The following is a 24,575-nucleotide window of genomic DNA, read 5'->3' on the forward strand; positions in this document are numbered from 1 at the left end:
GCTATTTTTCTCAACACAGAACAGTATCACATGTTTCAGAAGTGCAAACATATTTTTTAAAAGCTTTTAAATTCCATTTATAAACATTTTAAACTCACCAACCAGACTATCAGCTCATAGTAGCAGTAATGCTAATGTCTTTACTGCCTAAAACTCAAACTGTTTTTGTTGCTTTTTTAGCTTAATATTTATTTCTATGATTAAAAGAAAATCCTGGCCAAGTAGATATGTTACAATTGTTAATTTAGCTGTTTAGCACCATTCAACCTGTCACACGGGCCAAACAAGGACAAGGACAGACAATCGCAGATATCAATCGAACAACTTATTAACAAAGGGGTAAGGCTTAAAGAGGTAGTCAGAGACAGGCAGGGTCAGTAACAAAATGGTAGCAATAATACAATTATAAAACAACATATCAAAGTGAGCAGGCAAAAGGATCATACACGGGGAATCCAAACAGATAAGGGCTAGGCAAAAAGAGTAGTCTAAGTACAAAAATGTTAAACAAACAATGGAAAGTCAAATGTAGTAAAAAAAAAAAAAAAAAACACACAAAGAGGAGTCGGTAACAATAGGAACAGAACAAAAGAAACGCTTTGTAGAAAAACTAGAGAACTAGATTCAATACCTGGCACAGGGGACAATAGAAACAGGGTGGTAGTTATACAAAGAGAAACAGGTGTCGCCAATCAGAAGCTTGGGGAGCGGGAATGCCATAGCATCACATGATCAGCAGAGTCCATTAATTAAGGACTCATTATTCATATTATTCATAATCAGAATTTTGTTATTGTTGGTAATAATTAGGCTATATTTTATATATGTTATGTATATAACTAAGTAATGGCTGCTGCTGTTGTTGTGCTTTTGATTATATTGTTATTTTCTCTTATTATATTCAAATAAAACATTTTACTTCCAGTTTTTCGCAGATATTTGAATAAAGTTGTTAAAAATATACAGGTACAAGTGCAAAGCTCCTCAGTGTTGCTCTTATCATTGAATGCCCTTATCATAAAATGTGTGGGATGCTGCTATTGGTTGTGCCATCAACACTTTTCCTATCCATCCATACCACAAAATCTGCAGGAACTGCATGAGAATATTGGAGCTGCATGTGATGATGGATTATCACAGGGCACCATTAGGAACCTCTACAACTCTCTATATCAGGGGTCAGCAATTAAATTAGGTTGCGGGCAAGATATTTACCAAGCCATTATGTGGCGGGCCACAAAAAAAATCTGTTTTGGAAAATTAAGTGTAAAGGGATAAGGGAGTGGAACAGACTAGTAGCTCTCCAGCCCAGAGGGTTGTTGAACCCGATAGCAGAACAGTTGGTCTCAAAGTAGGTAAATCCAAGATCGGACCCGGGATCGAACCTGTGTCGTCAGGGTCACGGTACAATACACTACTAGGACATGGCCGGGGACAAAAATGTCCTTATAAGGAGATAGGGAGCCCAAGAACAGGCGGAAATTAAAGTCACGCCGAGCGTGACAGAGAGACAGGGGAGGAATGTAAACAAAAGCTCGTCAGAGTGGCATTTTATTTATGTATTTATTTATTAATATTTTATCATTATATAATTATCATTATAGTTTAAACAACCACACGGGCCAGATGTTTCCTGCTTGCAGGGCACATCTGACCCACGGGAAGCCTATTGCCGTCGTCTGGCATGCTGCATGTGCTACAGATTACTTCTTTATGTGTAGCTCAATAAATATCAAGACCAAGAGATTCTCAGCATTGCAATTCGACAGTGTTATTTCTTTGATTATAAGTGTATTTAGTCTGTTTGTTTGTTATGTGGTCAGCGTCTAAGGTAACACATCCTCTATAACATGGTTACCTGGTGGTACATTTAGGAACCGGTCGTTGAGTTTCTGTTAAAGTGGCGCCAGCACGAGACACAGGAAGTGAGAGTGCACGAGACACAGGATGTCAATGCACTTTATGTAACATACGAGCAGATCTAAGATGGGCTGCCTTTTGATGGTCATTGTCTTCATCACCAGTAAGTTGTTCTTTGAATATATATAATTTTTTACATTCAGAAACATAGCAAACTATTTATATTTATTTTTTTAACAATACTAGAGTAACAGCAAAGGTGTGATAAGTACTTACATTATTTGCTCTGTAGGTAGAAGTATAGCTACTAGGGTTTAATATACTTCTGTAGAAGTTGAAATATCAACTTAAACTTTTCACTCTTTAAGTAAAAAGTGTAAAAGTACTGATTTTATAACTACTTATACGTATACGTATAAAATTAAAAGTGATGTAAGGCTCCTCTAGTGCACTCCTCTAAAAGCTCCTCTAGTGCACTAACCCCCCTCCCCAAAACACATTTTTCGAAAAGCCATAATTCACTATAGGGTGTTTCCTTTTTCAGCTGCAAATATGCCCATTGAAAATGAATGTATTTAGTACAGAAAATATAAGAGATCACTTAAAAATAATGAGTTTCTTTGATTTTACCTAATTGAAATCCTCTGGAATATAATCAAGAGGAAGACAGATGATCACAAACCATCAAACCAAACTGAACTGCTTGAATTTTTGCACCAGGAGTAAAGGCATAAAGTTATCCAAAAGCAGTGTGTAAGACTGGTAGAGGGGAACATGCCAAGATGCATGAAATCTTTGATTAAAAAAACAGGTTTATTCCACCAAATATTGATTTATTCTGAACTTTTAAAACTTTATGAATATGAACTTCAAAATCAGAGAAACTGATTCAGAAACTAAAGGTGTCTTTTTATATAAAATTAAAGGAGACTTAGTTGGACTGGAGTGTTTCTGGAGTTCTCTTGAGACTCTGCACGGATCATTTTCATACTAGACTACATACATCTGCTATGTTCTTGCTGGAGTGTGGGGGGGAGGGGCGTGTGCAGGTGTGATGGATCACAGTATAAACCAATAGGGAGTCGGAATATCGGTATATGTTTATACTTCTCTACATCCAATCACAATCAGATTCACTCTATCTGGATGGAGAGATTTATCTGGATAGGGGTTTTATTGAATGAGGAGAAGCCGGAATGAAAACGAGCTGAAATGAAACAGGAGTAACGAGACTATTTTTAAATAGTAAGGAGTAGAAAGTTCAGATAATTGTGTGAAAATGTAAGAAACAGAAGTGTTTATTTTGTTGTGTCTCTGCAGGCGTTGAGAGCTTGATCTCGAAGAAGGAGTTATCTCTTCAACCTGGAGGAAATATCACCATCCCATGTCATTATAATAAGCGGTTTATACAGCATAAGAAATACTGGTGCTATGATGCTGGTTCAGCATTCAACTACTGTAAGATTCAGGCGTACGCTAATAATACAGCAGATAGAGTAACAGTGACTGATTACCCAGATCAGAACCTCTTTACTGTAACTATGAGAAATCTGAAGACTGAAGACACTGGATCATACTGGTGTGCTGTGGAGATTGAAGGACTCAAACCAGATGTTCACAAACAGTTTTATATCACAGTGAAATCAGGTAGATATTGTAGCTATTATATATATATTCATATTGCTCAAATAAATATACATACATATTTAATCCAGGTATTATCTGTCTGTGTTTGTGTTCAGATCCTGTTGTGTCTGTGGTGGAGAGCAGTGTGGAGGGTCAGGAAGGGGGCGTGGTCAGGGTCCAGTGTATCTACAGTGCTGGATATCAGTCTGAACAGAAGCAGTGGTGCAGATCTAAAGACCTAAGATGCTACACAGTGGGGAGGAGGACTGACACATCCCAGAATTCAGCAGTGCAGATCAGTGATGATGGGAGTAGAAGATCCTTCAGTGTGGAGATGAGTGGACTGAAGAAGAGTGATGCTGGCTGGTACTGGTGTAGAGTTGGAAAACTAGAGGTTCCTGTTCATCTCAGCGTCAGTAGAAAGAATTTAGGTAAAATCTCTAGATAATTCTACTGTAACATCTGTAAAATGTGTGTTGGTGTCTGTCCTGCGTATTTCTCTGTATTAAGGTTTTAAAGTACGGTGATGTTAACTTTACTTAAAGGTCTCATTCCATCATTTTTTCATCCATTATAAAATGTCTTGGTGTGGTCTTTAGAATAAGTAAAATTAGGTGTTTTTTTGTGAAAAAGTGCTACAGTGATCCGATATAACGCTGCTTTAGTCCGGTGGAGGAGTTGTGGGCTTACAGCACTGCAACGAAGCGAGACGGTCAACAACTAGAAACGTTTTAAAATAAAGACATTTTTACACAAATAAAAGTCTTTGCTGTGTCATATGTTACTTTACAACATGCATAATGACCTGCTAAGTGCAGTTCAGCCACTGACCAAGTCTTAGAGTTTCTGTTAAATAAGAAATCCACCGGGGATCCTATTTAAACTTATGTAAACACAGAGGTGGGTAGTCCAGGTCCAGAAAGCAAAAATCCACCCCAGGGTGGACTTTTACTTTCAACTAGTGGTGTAAACAGAACTGTTCTTAACATAAACCTACCTGTCTTAATTGTACTTTGCTGGTGGTTTTCCATATATAAATTCTAACCATTTGTTCCTTAGCTCTAAATTACTGGGTAAAGCATATAACACTGATGTGTTATTTGCACAAATAACACAGGAACAAACTGCTATGCTGTTCCTAGCGCTGTTAGCTCCTATCTGACGAGATGGTGTTGCTATGTTTCTTCAGCTCTGTCCAGTTATAAACCATTTAAGCTCAGTGTCCTGGTTGTTTCTCCTTCAGCATCAGCTTACCAAACTCTCAGCCCTCAATAGCAGTAATGCTGGGGTCTTTACTGCCTAAAACATGCTAACTGTAGAAAAATGGAAATATATAGGCCCTTTTTTTTTGCTTTTTTAGTAAAATACTTTTTATACTTTGTCAAATTAAATTAATACTTAGAACAAGTAGCTTTTAGATTTTAGCTCCATTCAGCCAAATTTATAGAGAATTAATTTGTGAGCGCTCTCAAGTCTCTCTCAAGTCATTTTTCAGATATAACAGGTTACACAGAAAGTGGTCAGACTCTCCATAATCAGCTCTGGTCATGCAGTTCTCTCTTTCTTTCTACATGATCCCAATGGCTGCAGGTAGCCACTGTTCTTGACTCCCAGTCACTGACTGGATCAGATATTAAACTGAAATTAATGTGAACTAGGCATAACCCATTTTTTAAGCAAATTCATCTCATTTAATGTATTTATTCTTCTAGGTACAACAACTACTATTGGAAAGACAGAGGCAGATATGTAAGTAGGGATGATCTGAAAGTCTTTAAATACATCAGTTCCTTAAACACTTCAGCATGAGATGTTTTATTTGTTTTCTGTTTCTTTTTGCAGAACAGAAACTCTCTCACCTGCAGTAACAACATCTGCCACTGTAAATCACACCAGCATTAGCAACAGCAGCTTTAGCAGTGAGAAACAGCGAGAAAAGTAATTCACACACAATTTCAAATCCTGATTAAACAAATTAATGATCTCTGTACTAAAGATATTTAAGCGATATTCCTTCCATAGGCTACTGCAACAGAACCAGCATCTCTTGTTACAGCATGAATTTCTGTATTCCCTTTTTATTGTTATACAGTACCAGTCAAAAAATTTGGAAACATCTTAAGTGTTAAATTTAGTGTTTTTTTCCAACCTATGAAGAAAAACATACGGAATTTAATATTTAGTAAACTAAAAAAGTGTTAAACAAACCAGGATATGTTTTATCATATTTTAGATTCTTCTCTATTTTAGTAGCACTTCTTGTTAAGATAGAGACAGTTTTGCACATCTTGGCTGGATTTTCTCAGTTACCTTTATGAGGTAGAGTCACCTGGAATTTCAGGCTTTCAGTTAACAGCTGTGCTGAACTCAAATCAAGAGTTAATTACTTGAATTTCTTGCCTCTTAATAAAGTATTTGAGAGCATCAGTTAAATAAAGTAAAGTAGTGAAGAGGTAGAGTTACAGGTATACAGTGAATAGCTCTATTTGAGTAATGTTCTAATCCATATTATAGCAATAACTACTCAACTAAGTAAAGAAAAAATATATTAAGAAATGAAGGTCTGTCAATATCCTCAAGTGAAGTCACTGCAAAGACCAAATAAAAAACGTAATGATGAAACTGGCACTCATCAGAAGTTGTACCACCTCTGTTGTACAGGATACGTTTATCAGAGCTACCAGCACCCTAGATAAGAGCACCTAAATAATTTTTCTTCCAGTATTTTGGTTTGTTTAACACTTTTAAAGTTACTACATGATTCCTTATGTGTTCCTTCATAGTCTGAATCACTTTAATATTAATTTACAATGACTAGAAAACATAAGATTGAGAAGGTGCTTCCAAACTCAAATCATGCCTGACTTGTTTCTCCACTCCAGAGATGGAAGTCTGAAACTTCTCTGGCCTCCGCTGGCTGTTGCAGGTCTGGGGCTCCTGCTGCTGATTCTGGTGAGCATTATAACCTGTGTGCTGAGAAGAAAATACAGTAAGTATTGTTTGCCTTTTTGAGGGAAATGTTTAAATGTAAAACTAAAACGAACCAAAAATATAATATATATTTTTGTCCTTTTTATCATTTTAACAGAAGAAACTCAACCAGAGAGGATCAGTAATGCTGGGGTTCACACAGTTAGTATCATTGTGGCTGTTTGGTGGCATCATGTAATATGATATACAGGGGTTGGACAATGAAACTGAAACTCCTGTCATTTTAGTGTGTTTCATGGCTAAATTGGAGCAGCTTGGTGGCCATTAATTCTTCATTATTTGCACATTATTGCACCAGTAAGAGCAGAGAGTGAAGGGTTAATTAGCAGGGTAAGAGCACAGTTCTGCTCTAAATATTGCAATGCACACAACATTACTGTACATGTGACATACCAGAGTTCAAAAGAGGACAAATTGTTGGTGCACGTCTTGCTGGAGCATCTGTGACCAAGACAGCAAGTCTTTGTGATGCATTAAGAGCCACAGTATCCAGGGTAATGTCAGCATACCACCAAGAAGGACCAACCACATCCAACAGGATTAACTGTGGACGCTGTAAGAGGAAGCTGTCTGAAAGTGATGTTTGGGTGCTTAACCGGATTGTATCCAAAAAACATAAAACCACGGCTGATCAAATCACGGCAGAATTCAATGTGCACCTCAACTCTCCTGTTTCCACCAGAACTGTCCGTCACCACAGTAAATTATTGTGCTCTAAAACCAGGTGTTTCAGTTTCATTGTCCAACCCCTGTATGGTTCATAAATACACCTATCATAAAATCATTAGAAACACCTTTACATCTATTATTTATAGAGTTCACCTAATCAGGCAGATATGGGCCAGCTTCATCAGGTAATATTCACATTAAAGGAGAATTCCAGTGTAAAATGGACTTTTAGTTGTAGTAAAACATGATTAAAAGTACTTAGCACACCTCCGTTCTCCCACAGCATTCTGAGATCCAGAAATAATAACAGTTTGTCCAAACACCCTTCAGACTGGGTGATACGGGGCATGATTTGCCCTGATAAATCTTTTTTCCACCGTTATTCAGCTCAAAGTAGCTCCACACCTCCTTGCTAGAATCCAAGAGAGAGCCCTGACATTTAAAACGAGGCATTAATAACTTAAAAAGTGCACAAGAAGCTTATTAAAAAAAACACTGTTTACATCCTATAATGCTAGCTTTTAGCTCCAAGCAGGTCATTTACAGGTACAACAACCTTTTTTATTGTCTATTCTGTTTATTTTTAATGTAATTGTTGGAGCTTTGTGTCTGAAAAAGAGCGAGTAGGTCATAAATCTCTATCCAGTGTTTGGAAAGTTGATTCCTGTAGCCACTTCACACACAGCCACTCATATTTAATACTGATTGTTCCTTTAAATTAGCCTGTTTATGACTATTAACAGATTTGTGTTTTTGTGTGTGTATAAAACAGACCTCAGCAACTGAAGACTCCATTACATACTCCACTGTCCTTACCACAAATAAGGCAAGACTATTTATTCAGACCTATCTGTTTTCTTTTTATTTATTTATTTTTTTATTATTATTTTTTTTTATTTCTATTTTTTCCCATTTTCTCCCCAATTTACACTGCCAATTACCCAACCCACTCACTAGGACTCCCCCTATCACTAGTAATGCCCCAACACACTGATACATGTGAAGCCAGCCAGCTTTGCCAATCAGCCAGCGCGTTCGGAGGAAAGCGCAGCGACTCGGTTCCAATACATCAGCTCACAGACACCCTGTGCTGCAGACATCACCCTAGGAGTGATGTGGGGAGATAGCACAATCTACCCACCTGGAGGGAGCAGGGCCAATTGTGCTCCCTCTGAGCGCCGGCAGCTTGATGGTAAATCTGCTGGGGTTCGAACCTGCGACCTCCCGCTCACAGTGGCAGCGCTTTAGACCGCTGGACCACTCGGCTCCCCAGACCCTTCTGTTTTTAAATAAAACATAAAAAAAAGAAAAATAAACACCATTAAAATGAACATTCATTAAGTTTAACGTTACAATTAAGAAAAAAACAAACATTTTTTTCAAAACATTACTGTTAGTAAAGCACTCAAGCATTATCATAAATAACATGAGATATCCACAGCCTTCAACTGCATCGGGTTGCAAAAGCGACATGGGCTACAGCTCTTCACGAAGACCTCCCAACAATAAAACTGTAAGTCAAGTTTAAATATGATGAGTTTAGATGGTGTTTTATGTGTTTTTATTTAAAAAAAAAATATCTACTCAAAAAAAAAGAAGAGACTAGATCAGACAGTATGTATGAAACCAAGATATTTCTTGTTATCTCTGCTCAACTACATTTCATTGATTAAACTGACAGTCTGTAGGTTTTTGGTGAGAATATTTAATAGCAAATTGAACATGCTAAAAAGTGCATTTCTTTGGTGTAATGATGAGTGAATAAACAGATTAAGACTGGGTTTGTCATTCTGATATCTCCATGTTCGCAGTATCTCTTGTATCAGCACCATTAGCAGCATCACTGTTGCTCAGGTCTTTATCAAAAGCTGTTATAACCATCACTGATTGGTGGAAACTTCACACTAGACCTCAAGCAGTTTGGACTGTGTGTCTCTCCACTCTTCCTCCAGACTCTGCTCCCTTGATTTACAAATGAAATGTAAAATTTACTGATGATCAGTGATGGTTTGGAGAGACATGTCTGTCATCTGCTGGTGTTGATCCACTGTGTTTTATTATCAAGTCTAAAGTCAGTGCAGTTTTGTTTTCCCGCAAAACAGCACTTTATGCTTCCCTCTGCTGACAACTTCTATGGAGATGAGAATTTCATTTTCCAGCAGGACTTGGCACACTGCCCACACTGCCAAAAGTACCAATTGGACTTATATAATATTTTAATTTTCTAAAACACTGATTTTTGGGTTTTAATTCGCTTCAAGCCATAATCATCTACAGTAAAATAAATAAACACTTTAAATAGATCGCTATGTGTGTAAAACATCTATATAATATGTATATGAGTTTTCCCTCTCCACATTCAATAAACCCATAATAAACATTTCCAATGTATGATGGTTCATTCCAGATACAATACCTTCAGTACATACAATACCACATTTGTGAATGTAACTCTAAAATTTCCCTAAATTATTATTTTTTGGTTTCCAGGAGTAAAATGCAGGAATGGATGTATATTTACAAATGAAAAAAATTAAGTCGATCCAATAAAACTTTTAATATCTTGTCACATAGGGCAGACACGAGACAGACACTCACATATACAAATCATAGTGTTTATTAAAGGAGTTCAGCAGAAAGGGGTAGTTAGGGACAGGCAAGGTCAATAACAAAAGGACAGCGTAAACAAACCGAATACCAAAGAGAGTAATAAGGCAGTGCAGGGAGTTATAGTCAATAAATAATATAATATAATAATAGAAGGGAGAAGGCTACAGCGAGGTGAATAAACAAAAAGAGTTGGTAACAGAAGACAAAATATGAAAACGTGTTGAAAAAGTATGAGAGCTAGAAAACTAGGTCCAATACTCAGCAGGGACAGAACGGAAGTGAGGGGTATGTATACTCAGGAAACAGGTGTGCGCAATCAGTAGCAGGGTGAGTGGGAACACCGTAGCGTTACATGATTTTTGGTGTGTGAGATTTCCAGTGTGGGTGCATGCTGGGAACTGGAGTCTATCGGAAAAAGTTAGACTCGATAGGCTACGAGCGCCAGGACAAGGATATCTTGGGTTCAAACTGTCTGCAATAAAGAAAAGTCTAAATAAATGTAATGTAAGGAATGTAGCTTTGATGGAAATCCTACCAGACAGACATTAACTGGTAAAATAGCATGCAATGTGGTAGAACAGGAGAGACATTAGAATATCTCTAATCCTGACTTGTTTTTCAGCTTTCTCTAGGACTGGGAGATGACAGGGTGGTCTACAGCTCTGTGCATTACTACTAGAAGGAGTCTACTTTTGGATATTGTACCCTCTGAGGAGAGATTGTTCACTTTTAGACCTGCCTCTATGATGCACTTTAAGACATTTGAGACTTTTGAGGTCAAAAGCTGTTATAACCATCACTGATGGTGGAATTTTTAATAGTAAAATCTTTTTTTAAAGTGGTTTAAATTTTATTACATTTGCTAGTCCCTCATATGTTGTAAAACACACCATTATAACCACATGCAACCATTTACACCAAGCCACATATTTACTGATCAGCTACTTGAGTCTATATCAAAATGAGTGAATATTTGCAAAAAACCTATAATTATTATCCATTTGAACATTAAGGGCGTTTTCACACCAGCACTATTTGGTCCGGTTAAAATGAACTCTGGTCCGTTTGTAACTTTAGTGCGGTTCGATTGAGCAGGTGTGAAAACAGTAATCACACTCGGTGCGGATCAAAAGAACCGGACCGAGACCAGCTAGAGGAGGTGGTCTCGGTCCGGTACCAAACGAACTCTGGAGCTGTGGTGAGAACGTGATCCGGTCTCGATCCGACCCAGCTATTAAATATAAGCCATTTATTTGAGCTAAACTGCTGATACGACGCAATCTAAACTGATATATTAGCCAGATAATGCTTATTACCACAGCTAAGAACAAACACTGTGTCCATGCACGCGCGGTCGTGCTACGTTCACTACTCACAGCCGCGTGACTCTGTTTACTATGTATAAATCTGCGCTGCACGTAGAAACACTGTGTTTAAAAGTGCAACGTTTCAGCGTTCAGTGTTAAAGCACATATATTTGCGCTGGAACACAGAATCTTCTCGCTGTATTTACTTTTTTCGTATATTTATATTTAACGTACTCCCGTGTCAGACAGCTCTGACCAATCAGAGGACACAGGCTGCTCGCGTGGTTTATTGATGCACATTTTGGTGCATGATGTGAAACCAGACCAAGCAGAGCGAGAAAACACTCCAAGTAAACGAACTCATCAACTGATTCGGACCAGAGAAACGAACTACAGGTGTGAGAACGCCCTAAATATATCTTTATCTTTATATTGTATTCAATTGAATTTGGATTGAAAATGATTTGTAAATCATTGTTTTATGTTCTTTTTGTTTTACACGATGTCACAACTTTATTGGAATTGTGGTTGTAAAAAAGTTTCAATTTTATATATTTCCTTTTGTATGGTCATCATTGTTCTTGAAACCTTTTTTAAATATATGTTCAGGATAAGAAGGCCTACAGTAAAAGCCTTAAGGAATTAAGACCATTTGTCTGTCTGTGTGTCTATCTGAGAAAAAGAGTGAGGGGGAGGCAGTTAAGTAAGCCTAAGACTAAAGATGTGAATGATAAGATAGAGATTAAACACAGGAAGAGCGCAGACTGCGATTGAGCTGATTTACTGAGAGACAGGAAGAGTTTTAGTGTTCAGAGACTCAGAACAGAATCATGCTCTTTTACTCTCTCATCAGTTCTTTAATTCTCTCTGTGTTTCTGCTCTTCATCTCAGGTAAGATCAATAATGCATCATTCCTCTTCCTCACTTATTTAAACTCATTGATTTAAACCATAGACTTTTATTAACCCTTTATTACACAGCGTTTCCTCATGATAGCTAACTCATGGTAGTTTCCTCTCTTTAGTTTTTGTACAGCAGTGATATACTGTATTCATAACAGTTAAAGGGTTAAAAATGAAGGGAAGAATTCTAAATAAACCAAAAAGAAGCTTGTATTTGTATTTTTGCCGTTTTTTAAGTTTTGCTCCTGGTGGAAGAAAGTTTAATGTATTATTTTTTTTAGTAAATGGCTGTTATATTGTTTTATATAGTGAAGATTAGTATAAAAGTGTTTATATATATAAATATAAATAAATAAATATATATATACAGTATATATATGGTGGAACTACATATATATATATATATATATATATATATATATATATATATATTTGTCAACTATATATATATATATATATATACTGCTGTAAGAGACACTTCCTACTGGATATATTTATTCTTCTACAGTAAAAACACTTTTATACTAATCTACTACTACTACATATATAGTATAGCAATTATATATATACAGCAGTTATAGATATTAACTGTGTGATCGTGAGGCAGGGTGGAGCTGAGCAGGAGAGCCAGTGTAAAAACGGAAGACACAGTTTACAACTACATATATATATATATATATATATATATATATATATATAGACATATATATATATATATATATATATATATATATATATATATATATATATATATATATATATATATATATACTTACTACTGGATATATATTCATTCTTCTACAGTAAATACACTTTTATACTAATCTTCACAATATAAAACAATATAACAGCCATTTATTAAAAACTTAATACATTAAACGTTCTTCCAGTATATGTTTTCTTTATTGATCATCTACAAAGGACCACTCAAAATAAAGTGCTACACATTTTTTAATATTGTAAATTTAATATTGAAGGCTGTATTAAAGCTATACAGCAGGGCTATTTAATTAGAATTTAGTTTGGTCCAGAACTTTGTTTCAAAATGCTATATTTATTCTGTTTGTCATGATAATAATTACATGAATGATAAATCGTAATATATGGAGAAATGTTTGCTGAACTTGGCCAAAATATCAGCTTTTAAAAAAAAAACAACAACAGTAGTTTTATTTTATTTAATATTATTACTGTATCAGACTTTATTATGTTGTGGGTAAAACTGATGGGGGGAGTTGCCAATGCTTTTTGTCCCCTGGGGGCTGCCTTAGTTTTGAGGTAGGGTTGTTTTGGGAGTAGAGTTTTTTTTTTCTTGCTGAGGAGTTCTGATCAGGAGGAGTAAAGTGGAATATTTTGGACTCTTGTCTCGTCGTTTCTCTTTAATTCCTCTAAGTAACACCACTCAGTTACATTACTGTTAGAATGTTTTATAAAGGTAGTATTTTACTGTTTTTTTTTTTTTCTGGTGCGCACCATCTGTATTAGTTTTTCTCACTTTATTCTGCAACTTCTCACCGCCTGTTTCTCCTGTGTGGCTCCGCCCTCTCGCATCTGCACAGATCTGATTGGCAGAGGAGAGCTTTGGTGATTTTAAAGCACACGTGATTGGTCAGTAAGTTTACTGCACTGTAAAGCTCGTAAACCATAAAGACAATAAACGTTCCGCCGCTTTAAATGAACACTGTCAGAATTAAATCCTTCTCAGTAGTTTATCGGTTTGGGTCCGGATTGGACAACGCTGGGTCCGGAACCTGGACTGCGGTCTGCCTATTAGTGACCCCTGCTCTACAGGAACACATGCAGGGGGACGGTATAAACTCAAGTGCAAAGTGTGAAAAAACAGAAGCTGTGTCTCAATTCAGGGGCTGTGCAGTTACTTAAATATTTTAAATGTGAACGGGTGGAACTGAACATAAACAAATAAAAGGGCGTTTGAAATGAAGTTGGAAAAAAGAGAATAAATTAGAATAAAGTATTATTTACTTTATATATATATATATATATATATATATATATATATATATATATATATATATATATATATATAGTATTATGTAGTTTATAGATATATAAATACTATATATATAAACTAAACTATACTCATAAATAAAGTAAATAATACATTAAGACATACACACAGATATATATATATTATTTAGTTTATGTATAATAAATATATAATAAATAAATGTATTTATCTTTAAACTAAAAACATAACATAAACATGATACTACATATATAAACTAAATAATACTTATACACAGACATTATATATATATATATATATATATATATATATATATATATATATATATATATATAACAAACTAAATAATACAAATTATATAATATATAAATAATATTTATAATATCCATAAATATTTATATATGTATAAACCAGAGACTGTAAAAAAGATGGACGCCATGTCTCCGTTCCCATTCATTCAATGAAAATTAAGCCAAAATCTTCCTCCATGTTGGCGATCCTGATACCCGAGTCTGCGCAGTAGAGACCAGAGGAGGGAGAAAGACTGTGGAGAGACAGCCTACTCATTTAAATAACCCCGCCCCTGAGGGCTGCCTCACGGTCACCACACCTTTTTTGAATAGAGCTGAATAACGTTTCAAAAAACAAATTCTGTGGGGATATAAAAATTTGACAATATAAGCAGAGGTTACACTAGCTGCTGCATTTAAATAAAGGAGGTAGAATTACAGTATATTTGAAAAAAACATGATTGAAACCTATGGGGATGGGTGGGGTTACACAGCTTTCTGAAACCGAACAGCAGGGGGCGCCCGACCTGTGGTGGCTTCACTTTTGAGAGACGATGCTCTGTCCAGCTATATACAGTCTATGGTATAAACTACATAATACAGCCGACTCCTCTGCTGACTCCGCCCTTTCCGCGCTGAAATAAGCCGGCGCGCAATGAATCTTGGGATACTGTAGGCTGTTATCGGCCTAATCGGCGTAATCGGCCTTCAAATGAGTCCTTCGAAGGATGCAGCCCCTGAATTGAGACACAGCCACAGTGTGAGGGTAAGCCAGCGGGGGAGTCGGGGGGCATGCCTGGTGCGAGTACAACTTTAGTGAGGAAAAACAATGCATCTTATGGATTGCATTTAAGCGTTTTCCACTATACTGTTTGCTTTTTAATTTGCCACTAATTCATGTCATGGTCATTACCACCCACTGCACTGCACTGAACACTTTGGTTGGCAAATTAATTAAAGCCTTCCATGATATTAGTTATAATGAGGCTCTTCAAAAATGCAATGCTCATCTATCTGGCATCCACTATCAGTCCTCGCTCCAACTCCAGTACTTAACATCTCTTCACCAATAGCACACCGGCTAGGATGCAACCTCACTCACAAGATAACACCTCACAATCTATGCAGGCTTGTGGATTTCCAAGCTGTTCCATGCTGTTCAGTTTGGCATGTCAGTGTATATTTAGACTTTTAATATGTAATTAAATGTATGAAATAACCAAACAGGATCTGGGATCTTATGGAGTGAATTTTGTGCCAAAAGTTTTACGTAAAAAAATAAAATCCACAATCAAAATTTTAAGAATCAAAAGTAAAACATGTATGTTGCAAATTCAAAAGAGAAAAAATATATATCAAATATATATATTTAAATATACTTGGTTATTTTATTATTCTTTGCACTTATTTGAAAATTATTTTAGTTTGGATTTTGCCAGTCTTTGCTTTCATTTTTGGATTTTTTTGGATTTTCTGTGGATTTTGCTCCTAAAGACTTTTGCTTCTGGAATCTCTCCTTTGCTTCTGCTTCATTTTTTTGGTTCTGATTTTTGGCACACTTTTCACGGGTGGGCGGGGCTTAGAAGAAGGCGTTCCCCTTTAATCTCTATTGGTCACCTACCCTGAACCCTCGTCTGAGACAGACCACGCCCACCCCGCCAGCTTTAAGCGCTCTTCCAAACATGAACACTAACCTACCTAGTCAGTGAGTTAGCTAGTTTACCTAGGTCATCTGGTCAGTGAGTTAGTGGGTTAGCTAAGCTAGTTAGGTTACCTAGTCAGTGAGTTAGCTAGTTAACCTAGGTTATCTGGTCAGACAGTTAGCTAGCTACTTAACCTAGGTCATCTGGTCAGTGAGTTAGCTAGTTAACCTAGGTTATCTGGTCAGACAGTTAGCTAGCTACTTAACCTAGGTCATCTGGTCAGTGAGTTAGTGGGTTAGCTAAGCTAGTTAGGTTACCTAGTCAGTGAGCTAGTGGGTTAGCTAAGCTAGTTATTGTGCCCCAGGGTAAAGCCAAGTAAGTGCTGGTTAAGGTTAACTAGCTAACTCACTGACTAGGTAACCTAACTAGCTTAGCTAACCCACTAACTCACTGACTAGGTAGGTTAGTGTTCACTAACTAACTAGTATAATTTAAGCATGGATATTTAGCACACCCCGCTAACATGAGCATCTTAATAGAGTTAAACACTTACTTAAAAAAGAAATATAACATTAAACATAACGTCTGTATGAAATTTAATTGGAAAAGTACCTGCTGGTGCTGCTGTGAGCTGAACCCGTTCGCTCCGCCATGTTTGGAAGAGCGCTTGAAGCTGGCGGGGTGGGCGTGGTCTGTCTCAGACGAGGGTTCAGGGTAGGTGACCAATAGAGATTAAAGGGGAACGCCTTCTTCTAAGCCCCGCCCACCCGTGAAAAGTGTGCCAGAACCAAAAAAATGAAGCAGAAGCAAAGGAGAGATTCCAGAAGCAAAAGTCTTTAGCAGCAAAATCCACAGAAAATCCAAAAAAATCCAAAAATGAAAGCAAAGACTGGCAAAATCCAAACTAAAATAATTTTCAAATAAGTGCAAAGAATAATAAAATAACCAAGTATATTTAAATATATATATTTGATATATATTTTTTCTCTTTTGAATTTGCAACATACATGTTTTACTTTTGATTCTTAAAATTTTGATTGTGGATTTTATTTTTTTACGTAAAACCTTTTGGCACAAAATTCACTCCATAGGATCTGACAAAACTAAAGTTTATAAAGTTTTACTAAATTATGAAGAAGGTCTGGATTTGGAGTAAAGCTTGCGTATAATTCTGCTTCTTTTCTGCAGGTTCTGAGAGAGTAAGTACACTGCAACATTTAACTGTAAGAAGAGGAGAATCTCTCACTGTTCCTTGTTTTTATGAAGAGAAATATAAATCACACCGTAAAACCTGGTGTAAGGGGGGGGAATGGATAATAGCAGCCTATGCCAACACAAGTACTACAGGAATATCAGTCACTGATCATCCATCTCAGAATATGTTTACTGTGGATCTGAAGAACCTCCAAGACTCTGACTCTGGAAAGTACTGGTGTGCTGTGGAAATCGTTGGAGCTCCAGATGTCCGGAATTATGTGCAGCTGACGGTCAGTTCAGGTAAGTCAGAGTCTCTCTGTGTGAATCAGAACATCTTCACTGTAGTTTAAGGCTTGTAAGACGTGTTTCTCTTATGATGGAGATGATTTGTTGAGTTTCCACCACTCATTCTCTGCTCCTTCATTCAGATCCTGCTGTGTGGGTGGAGAACAGTAGAGTGATTGGTCAGGAAGGGGGCGGAGTCAGTGTCCAGGGTTTCTACAGCTCTGGATATGAGAATAAAGAGAAGAAGTGGTGCAGAGTTAAAACCTGGAGCTGCTACCCATTCCAGGATTCAACAGTGAACATCAGTGATGATAAGAACAATAGATCCTTCACAGTGGAGATGATTGGGCTGCAGAAGAGTGATGCTGTCTGGTACTGGTTCAGTGCAGGAGGTGTGGGAGTTACTGTTCACCTCACCGTCACTGAAAGACCTACAAGTAAGATGATATTAATATCAGTAATCAGAAATATCTGCTGATCATCATCATGCTGTAATGTTCTTCCACTAACATCAACTGCTTTCTCCTGTTCAACAGCAACAACAGCAGCTGTGACTACAGTTCCTACCACTGAGAAAACCACCACCAGTGTGTACACCTCAGATACACATCATATATAGCTCAGATACACCTCAGATACACCTTAGATACAGCTCAGATACACCTTAGATACAGCTCAGATATACCTCAGATACACCTAAGATACACCTCAGATACACCTTAGATACACCTCAGATACACTTTAGATACACCTCAGATACACTTTAGATACACCTCAGATACACCTTAGATACACCTCAGATACACTTTAGATACACCTCAGATACACCTTAGATACAGCTCAGATATACTTCAGATACACCTCAGATACAGTCCTATCAGAAATGTTGCTCCTTCTGAAGCTGACAGTCATGTTATAATATATATTTTTCTAATGTAATTAACAGAAACGTCTGACAAGAAAACTGTTGAACCAACAGACACTCCAGGTATGATTTAAATTAAATTACTAATTTCACCCAGTTCTTCAATGCTCAGGACCAGCACAACATACACTAACACCTCATACACCACCACCATGCTAATTAGTATTACTGCAGTGCTGAGAATCAATGACCCACACCCCATTTATTTATTTATTTATTTATTTATTATTTACTTACTTTCTTACTTATTCATAGCAGATAAATATTAAGTATCATATTCTTACTTGATCTCTAACAGTAACAGTAAGAGAGAATGACTGAATGTTGTGAAACTAACAGCACTAATTTATTTCTTCATTTTTTACTTCATGTTTGTAGCAGCTGTGACTTCAGCTACTGGAAAATCTGAGAAACCTGAGGCTCCTACTAATCCTCCAGGTACGTCTTTATTATCATATGCTCTTTATTCAATAAATAAATCATTAATAAAACAGTGAGAGAAAACTTTCAGTCAATCTGTTCTTATTTAATTATCTAGTATATCTAGTGTTTCTGCTGTAATCTAAAGCTGCTTGTTATTATGGGACATTTCTGTTGACAGTGGATTAAAAAATTTAAATAATAATCATGTTGGTATAAATACAGTGTGAACACTGGAACTGTAATAATACTGTAATAACCCTTATTTTCTCGATTTTTTGGGGAACAGAGGAGACTACGACTTGTGGATCTGGGAAACCCATGTGAGTATAAAACCACATTAAATAGAGAAGAAGATTTCAGTATTGGTCAGTATTTACTCTGCAGTCAGAGAGCACTGGGCTTGGTTACACCTACAGATCTTTAGTAAGAGGATCTTAACCTACAGCAGCTCTTAACTTAACTAAGATCATTCTCAGAGAGGAGTACATGATGTTAGACAGGTGGTTTTAATGTTATGGCTGATTGGTGGATGTCGGTGTTTCTCATAACCTTCATGTTTAACTGCAGTTTGAAGAGATTTGAACAGAAATCAGTATCAGTATGATCAATAACGTCTACAGGAGGTTCAGTACAGTGATTCACACCTGATGTTCAGCTTGTCTTTATACAATCTGTGATTTTATTTTTGATTTGTTTTGTGTTTCAGGGAATCAGTGGAGTTCTGTATCGCTCAGAACTAAACCCACCAACTCTGAGAAACCCAGGAAGAGGCAAGAATTCATGAAGCTGAACCGCTTTGAGATTAAGGGGCTTAAAATAAGAGTAGAGGAGGAGCTGCAGCAACAATTTATGCTTAGAATGCATTTCTTTAACTTTCTTTTAAGTTTCATTACTTTATTTTTAATTGCTTTATTTGCAAAATTCTGTAAAAGCACATTTTATTGTTGCTAAAAAGTGGTGGATATGATTAGTCATTGCTTTACTTCATCTTAAAGATGCTTTTATGTTGAGTTCTCTGTTATTAATCAACCAGTATTTGAATTTAACACACATCCAACACACATCAGCTCTGACTGCTCTGCTATTTTTAAGTTTTTAAAGCAGCATTCTGTAAGTTTGGGGAATTTGGGGGATTTGGAGACCTCTCTGGTGAGAATGTGTATTTACACAGATGCAGTTACGCATGTGAAAGAGTACTTTTAATGCAGGTTAATGTTTATAAATAACAGTGTGAAACTCTGTGTTCATTTAAAAGAGAAAATCTTTTATTCTGTATCTTGTCATTGTATTCTGTCTATGTGATTTGTTCTTCTGTTCTGTGCTATTAAAAGCTATTAAATGTCCCTGTTTTGTCCATTCATTCTTTTATCTGCTTCCTGCTGATCAGGAGGTCATGGTGGGTCCAGAGTTTAACTGGAATCATAGGGTACAAGGCAGTAATACTAAATAGAGAGGGCTCCAGTATGATCTGAAGATCAGTGGATCGAATCCAAGGCCATGGTTCTCGCCATCAGTAGCCAGAGTCCGAGAGAGCTCAATAGGCCACTTCTAAAGTGATGTTAGTCAGCACAGGTATCTGTTAAGTGATGAGGGCATTACTAATGATAGTGGGAGTCCTAATGGGTGGGTTACAAATTGGGGAAAATTTAACAAAATTAGAAATAAATTATGTTTAAAAAATATGTGGCGCGCCCTCAGTATTGTTTTAAATGTCAGCTGCATTTATAAGCATTTCTATATGGAGGATCATTCAGTTTAGAACAGCTTTCTCTGATGAAGCGGCCTAGAAATGCAGCCTACCTAGGATGCAGCCTAGCGTTTGGAATGCAGCCCAGGCTTGAGAAACACTGTCCTAGTAAACTGCACTTCACACAGGCCTCCACCAGGGAGCAGTACTGAGTGCTGTGCCTTTCTATTGTCATTTAAAAGCAGTGAATAATTTCTATTTAGTTTAAACTTTAAAGGAATATTAAGGAGGATATTTTCTTTAGTAACTCATAACATGATCAGAATATACTTCCATATATTAAAGAAACATGCTGAGTTTAATCACTGGCAGCTCCTGTCAGCAGAGATTCAGCCAGTATGTTCTTATTTGGACTGGTACTGTGGTACATCACGACAATCAGTGTAGAATTTAACCCCTTGAATCTTCCCACCACTGTTCATTCCCCCAGTCCCATTTCCACACTCTGGGATGCCCGGTACAGAACGCAACAGCATGTAAACAGTGTGCTCCAGCCATGGAAACCGGTGAGCTGTTTATTATCTTCTGAACAGGTAATCACTGAGCTTCAGTAAGGTTTGCTAACCATATGTAGGTCATTTACCAACACCTCCACCTCCACCACCACCAGCAGTGCATTAAAGAATATAGATTAAAAGGATTTGTAAATCATTGTTTTGTGTTTTTTATGTTTTACACAATGTCACAAATTTATTGGAACTGGGGTTTTAAATCAAATTTGTGGATATTTTAAATTTTCTATATTTTCTTTTTTTTGTTTTCATTCTTTCAGAATATTTTGTCCAGTCTAAGCAGGCCTACAGTAAAAGCATTAAGGGGTTGTCTGTCTGTATGTCTATCTGAACATCCGTCTATTAAGAAGTAGATCATAGAGCAAGAAAGGGGGGGGGGGGGGGGGGGGGTTAAATTAGTATAATGAGTCAAAGATAGTGAGAGACAGATCAAATACAGGAAGAGCTGAACTGAAGATGAGCTGCTTCACTCAGAGACAGGAAGAGTTTTAGTGTTCAGAGACTCAGAACAGAATGATGCGCTTTTACTCCCTCATCAGTTCTTTAATTATCTCTGTGTTTCTGCTCTTCATCTCAGGTAAGATCAATACTGCATCACTATTGGTAATACACTCTTATTAACCCTTTTATTATACCGTTTCCTTATCTATTATCTATAGCTAACTCAGTCCTACACTCTTGAGTTTTTTGAAAGCAGAGATATACTGTATTAATAAGAATGAAATGGTTAAAAATGAAGGGAAGAATTTTAAATAAACCAAAAAAACTTATATTTGTATTTTTGTATTTGCCATTTTTAAAGATTTGCCCATGTCAGGACTAAATTGCAAGGTCAAAAAAAGTAGTTGTACGTTACTTGAAGAAATTTGAATAAGGACCCAGGCCTCCACAAAACTAATTCTGTGAATCAATCCTAATCTGTTAAATGCAGAATTCAGTACAATAGGTTTCTGCTTACCTTTAGTTTGTACTGCTGAGTAAAGGTTGGCCATTTGCTCACAGAATCAGGATAGTATTGATGCAGACATCACACTGGTGTTGATCACGCCACGATCTGAGTCCATCAGTCGCTCCCCGTCTTGGGCCACTAATATGTCAGGATTATCTGTATAAGTTGGTCCAATTTATTTGAGGTATGTGGCACAGCCAACTCAACTCGTCTTCCTGTTAACTGCACCGAAATCCAACATACACAGCCTTTTACATACATTTTCAGCACTGCTTTATGGGTAGTTACATAAAAACACACGTTAAAGAAATCTCGGTCCTATCCCTGACCACCCACTGTCAATAATAAACATGTTTCTGCTTCATGTTATCAGACAGGTTCTTTTTAAGTCATTTCTTGATTCCACAGGTCTGGCAGTAATCAGACGTATATATATATACACTCTGTTATGAAGAAGGTCTGGAGTGATGCTGTACAATTCTTCTTCTTTCTACAGGTTCTGAAAGCTTGAGAACACTGAAACATTTAACTGTAAGAAGAGGAGGATCTCTCAGTGTTCCTTGTTTATATGCACAGAAATATAAATCACACCGTAAATACTGGTGTAAGGGGGAACACTGGATCTCATGTAGAGTAGTAGCCTACGCCAACACAAGTACTACAGGAATATCAGTCACTGATCATCCATCCCAGAATATGTTTATTGTGGATCTAAAGAATCTCCAAGACTCTGACTCTGGATGGTACTGGTGTGCTGTGGAAATCGGTGGGACTGAAATTCCAGATAATCGAGATTCTGTGTATCTGACGGTCAGTTCAGGTGAGTCAGAGTCTCTCTGTGTGAATCAGAACATCTTCACTGTAGTTTAAGGCTTGTAAGACGTGTTAAGTATCTAAATACAACTACTTGAACAAGTAGTTACTTGTTACTTACTTAAGTAGAAATGTTGGTTATCTATAATTTATTGAAGTAATTATTATTTTTCAGATGACTTTTTTACTTCTACATCTTACATTTACACACAGTTATCTGAACTTTCTACTCCTTACATTTTAAAAACAGCCTCGTTCAATAAACCCCCCTATCCAGATAAATCTCTATATAGGGCCCTGCGTTTCAGCCTTAATGGTATTTTTTCTACTTACATTACTTTTACTTTTATACTTTAATTAGTTTTGAAAGCAGTACTTTTACACTTTTACTAAAAGAGTAAAACATTTTGAACCCTAGTATCTACACTTCTGCCTACAAAGTGATGAAAGTCAGTACTTTTTGTTGGGTTTGTTGAGTTTCCACCACTCATTCTCTGCTCCTTCATTCAGATCCTGCTGTGTGGGTGGAGAACAGTAGAGTGATTGGTCAGAAAGGGGGCGGAGTCAGTATCCAGGGTTACTACAGGCCTGGATATAAGAATAAAGAAAAAAAATGGTGCAGATTTAAAACCTGGAGCTGCTACCCATTCCAGAATTCAGCAGTGAAGATCAGCGATGATTGGATAGGATCCTTCAGAGTGGAGATGATTGGTCTGCAGGAGAGTGATGCTGGCTGGTACTGGTTCAGTGCAGGAGATGTGGGAGTTACTGTTCACCTCACCGTCACTGAAAGACCTACAAGTAAGATGATATTAATATCAGTAATCAGAAATATCTGCTGATCATCACCATGCTGTAATGTTCTTCCACTAACATCAACTGCTTTCTCCTGTTCAACAGCAACAACAGCAGCTGTGACTACAGTTCCTACCACTCAGAAAACTACCACCAGTGAGTACAACTCAGATACACATGAGATACACCTCAGATACACCTTAGATACATCTCAGATACACTTCAGATACACCTCAGATACAGTCCTATCAGAAATGTTGGGACATGTATGGGACATTTCTGTTGACAGTGGATTATCCTTAAAAAATTAAAATAATTATTATGTTTGTATAAATACAGAGTGAACACTGGAACTGTAATAATACTGTAATAACTCTTATTTTCTCAATTTTTTGGGGAACAGAGGAGACTACGACTTGTGGATCTGGGAAACCCATGTGAGTATAAAACCACATTAAATAGAGAAGAAGATTTCAGTATTGGTCAGTATTTACTCTGCAGTCAGAGAGCACTGTGTCTGGTTACACCTACAGATCTTTAGTAGGAGGATCTTAACCTACAGCAGCTCTTAACTTAACTAAGATCATTCCCAGAGAGGAGTACATGATGTTAGACAGGTGGTTTTAATGTTATGGCTGATTGGTGGATGTCGGTGTTTCTCATAACCTTCATGTTTAACTGCAGTTTGAAGAGATTTGAACAGAAATCAGTATCAGTATGATCAATAACGTCTACAGGAGGTTCAGTACAGTGATTCACACCTGATGTTCAGCTTGTCTTTATACAATATGTGATTTTATTTTTGATTTGTTTTGTGTTTCAGGGAATCAGTGGAGTTCTGTATCGCTCAGAACTAAACCCACCAACTCTGTGAAACCCAGGAAGAGGCAAGAACTCATGAAATTTAATCGCTTTGAGATTAAGGGGCCTAAAATAAGAGTAGAGGAGGAGCTGCAGCAACAATTTATGCTTAGAATGCATTTCTCTAATTTGCAAAATTCTGTAAAAGCACATTTTATTGTTGCTAAAAAGTGGTGGATATGA

The 24,575-nt window shown here is 36.9% G+C and overlaps 2 protein-coding genes across 2 annotated transcripts; both read left to right on the plus strand.

The window, feature by feature from the left end:
* The first annotated feature begins 1,986 nt into the window (after positions 1–1,986).
* On the plus strand, positions 1,987–8,280 carry LOC125801753 (polymeric immunoglobulin receptor-like). Its single transcript, XM_049479009.1, has 8 exons — positions 1,987–2,023; positions 3,181–3,507; positions 3,603–3,917; positions 5,199–5,235; positions 5,329–5,424; positions 6,369–6,475; positions 6,575–6,618; positions 7,919–8,280. The coding sequence occupies exons 1-8, from the start codon at positions 1,987–1,989 to the stop codon at positions 8,138–8,140; spliced, it is 1,185 nt and encodes a 394-aa protein (XP_049334966.1). The 3' UTR covers positions 8,141–8,280.
* An 8,774-nt stretch (positions 8,281–17,054) lies between these two features.
* LOC111194616 (polymeric immunoglobulin receptor-like) lies at positions 17,055–24,405 on the plus strand (the record flags this gene model as incomplete). Its single annotated transcript, XM_049479010.1, has 5 exons — positions 17,055–17,382; positions 17,511–17,804; positions 23,637–23,691; positions 23,935–23,968; positions 24,355–24,405. Coding segments are annotated over 5 exons (762 nt in total), but the record flags the coding sequence as incomplete, so codon positions are not given.
* Positions 24,406–24,575: the final 170 nt, after the last annotated feature.

This window comes from Astyanax mexicanus, chromosome 4 (assembly GCF_023375975.1).
Source record: "Astyanax mexicanus isolate ESR-SI-001 chromosome 4, AstMex3_surface, whole genome shotgun sequence".
Classification (NCBI taxonomy): Eukaryota; Metazoa; Chordata; class Actinopteri; order Characiformes; family Acestrorhamphidae; genus Astyanax; species Astyanax mexicanus.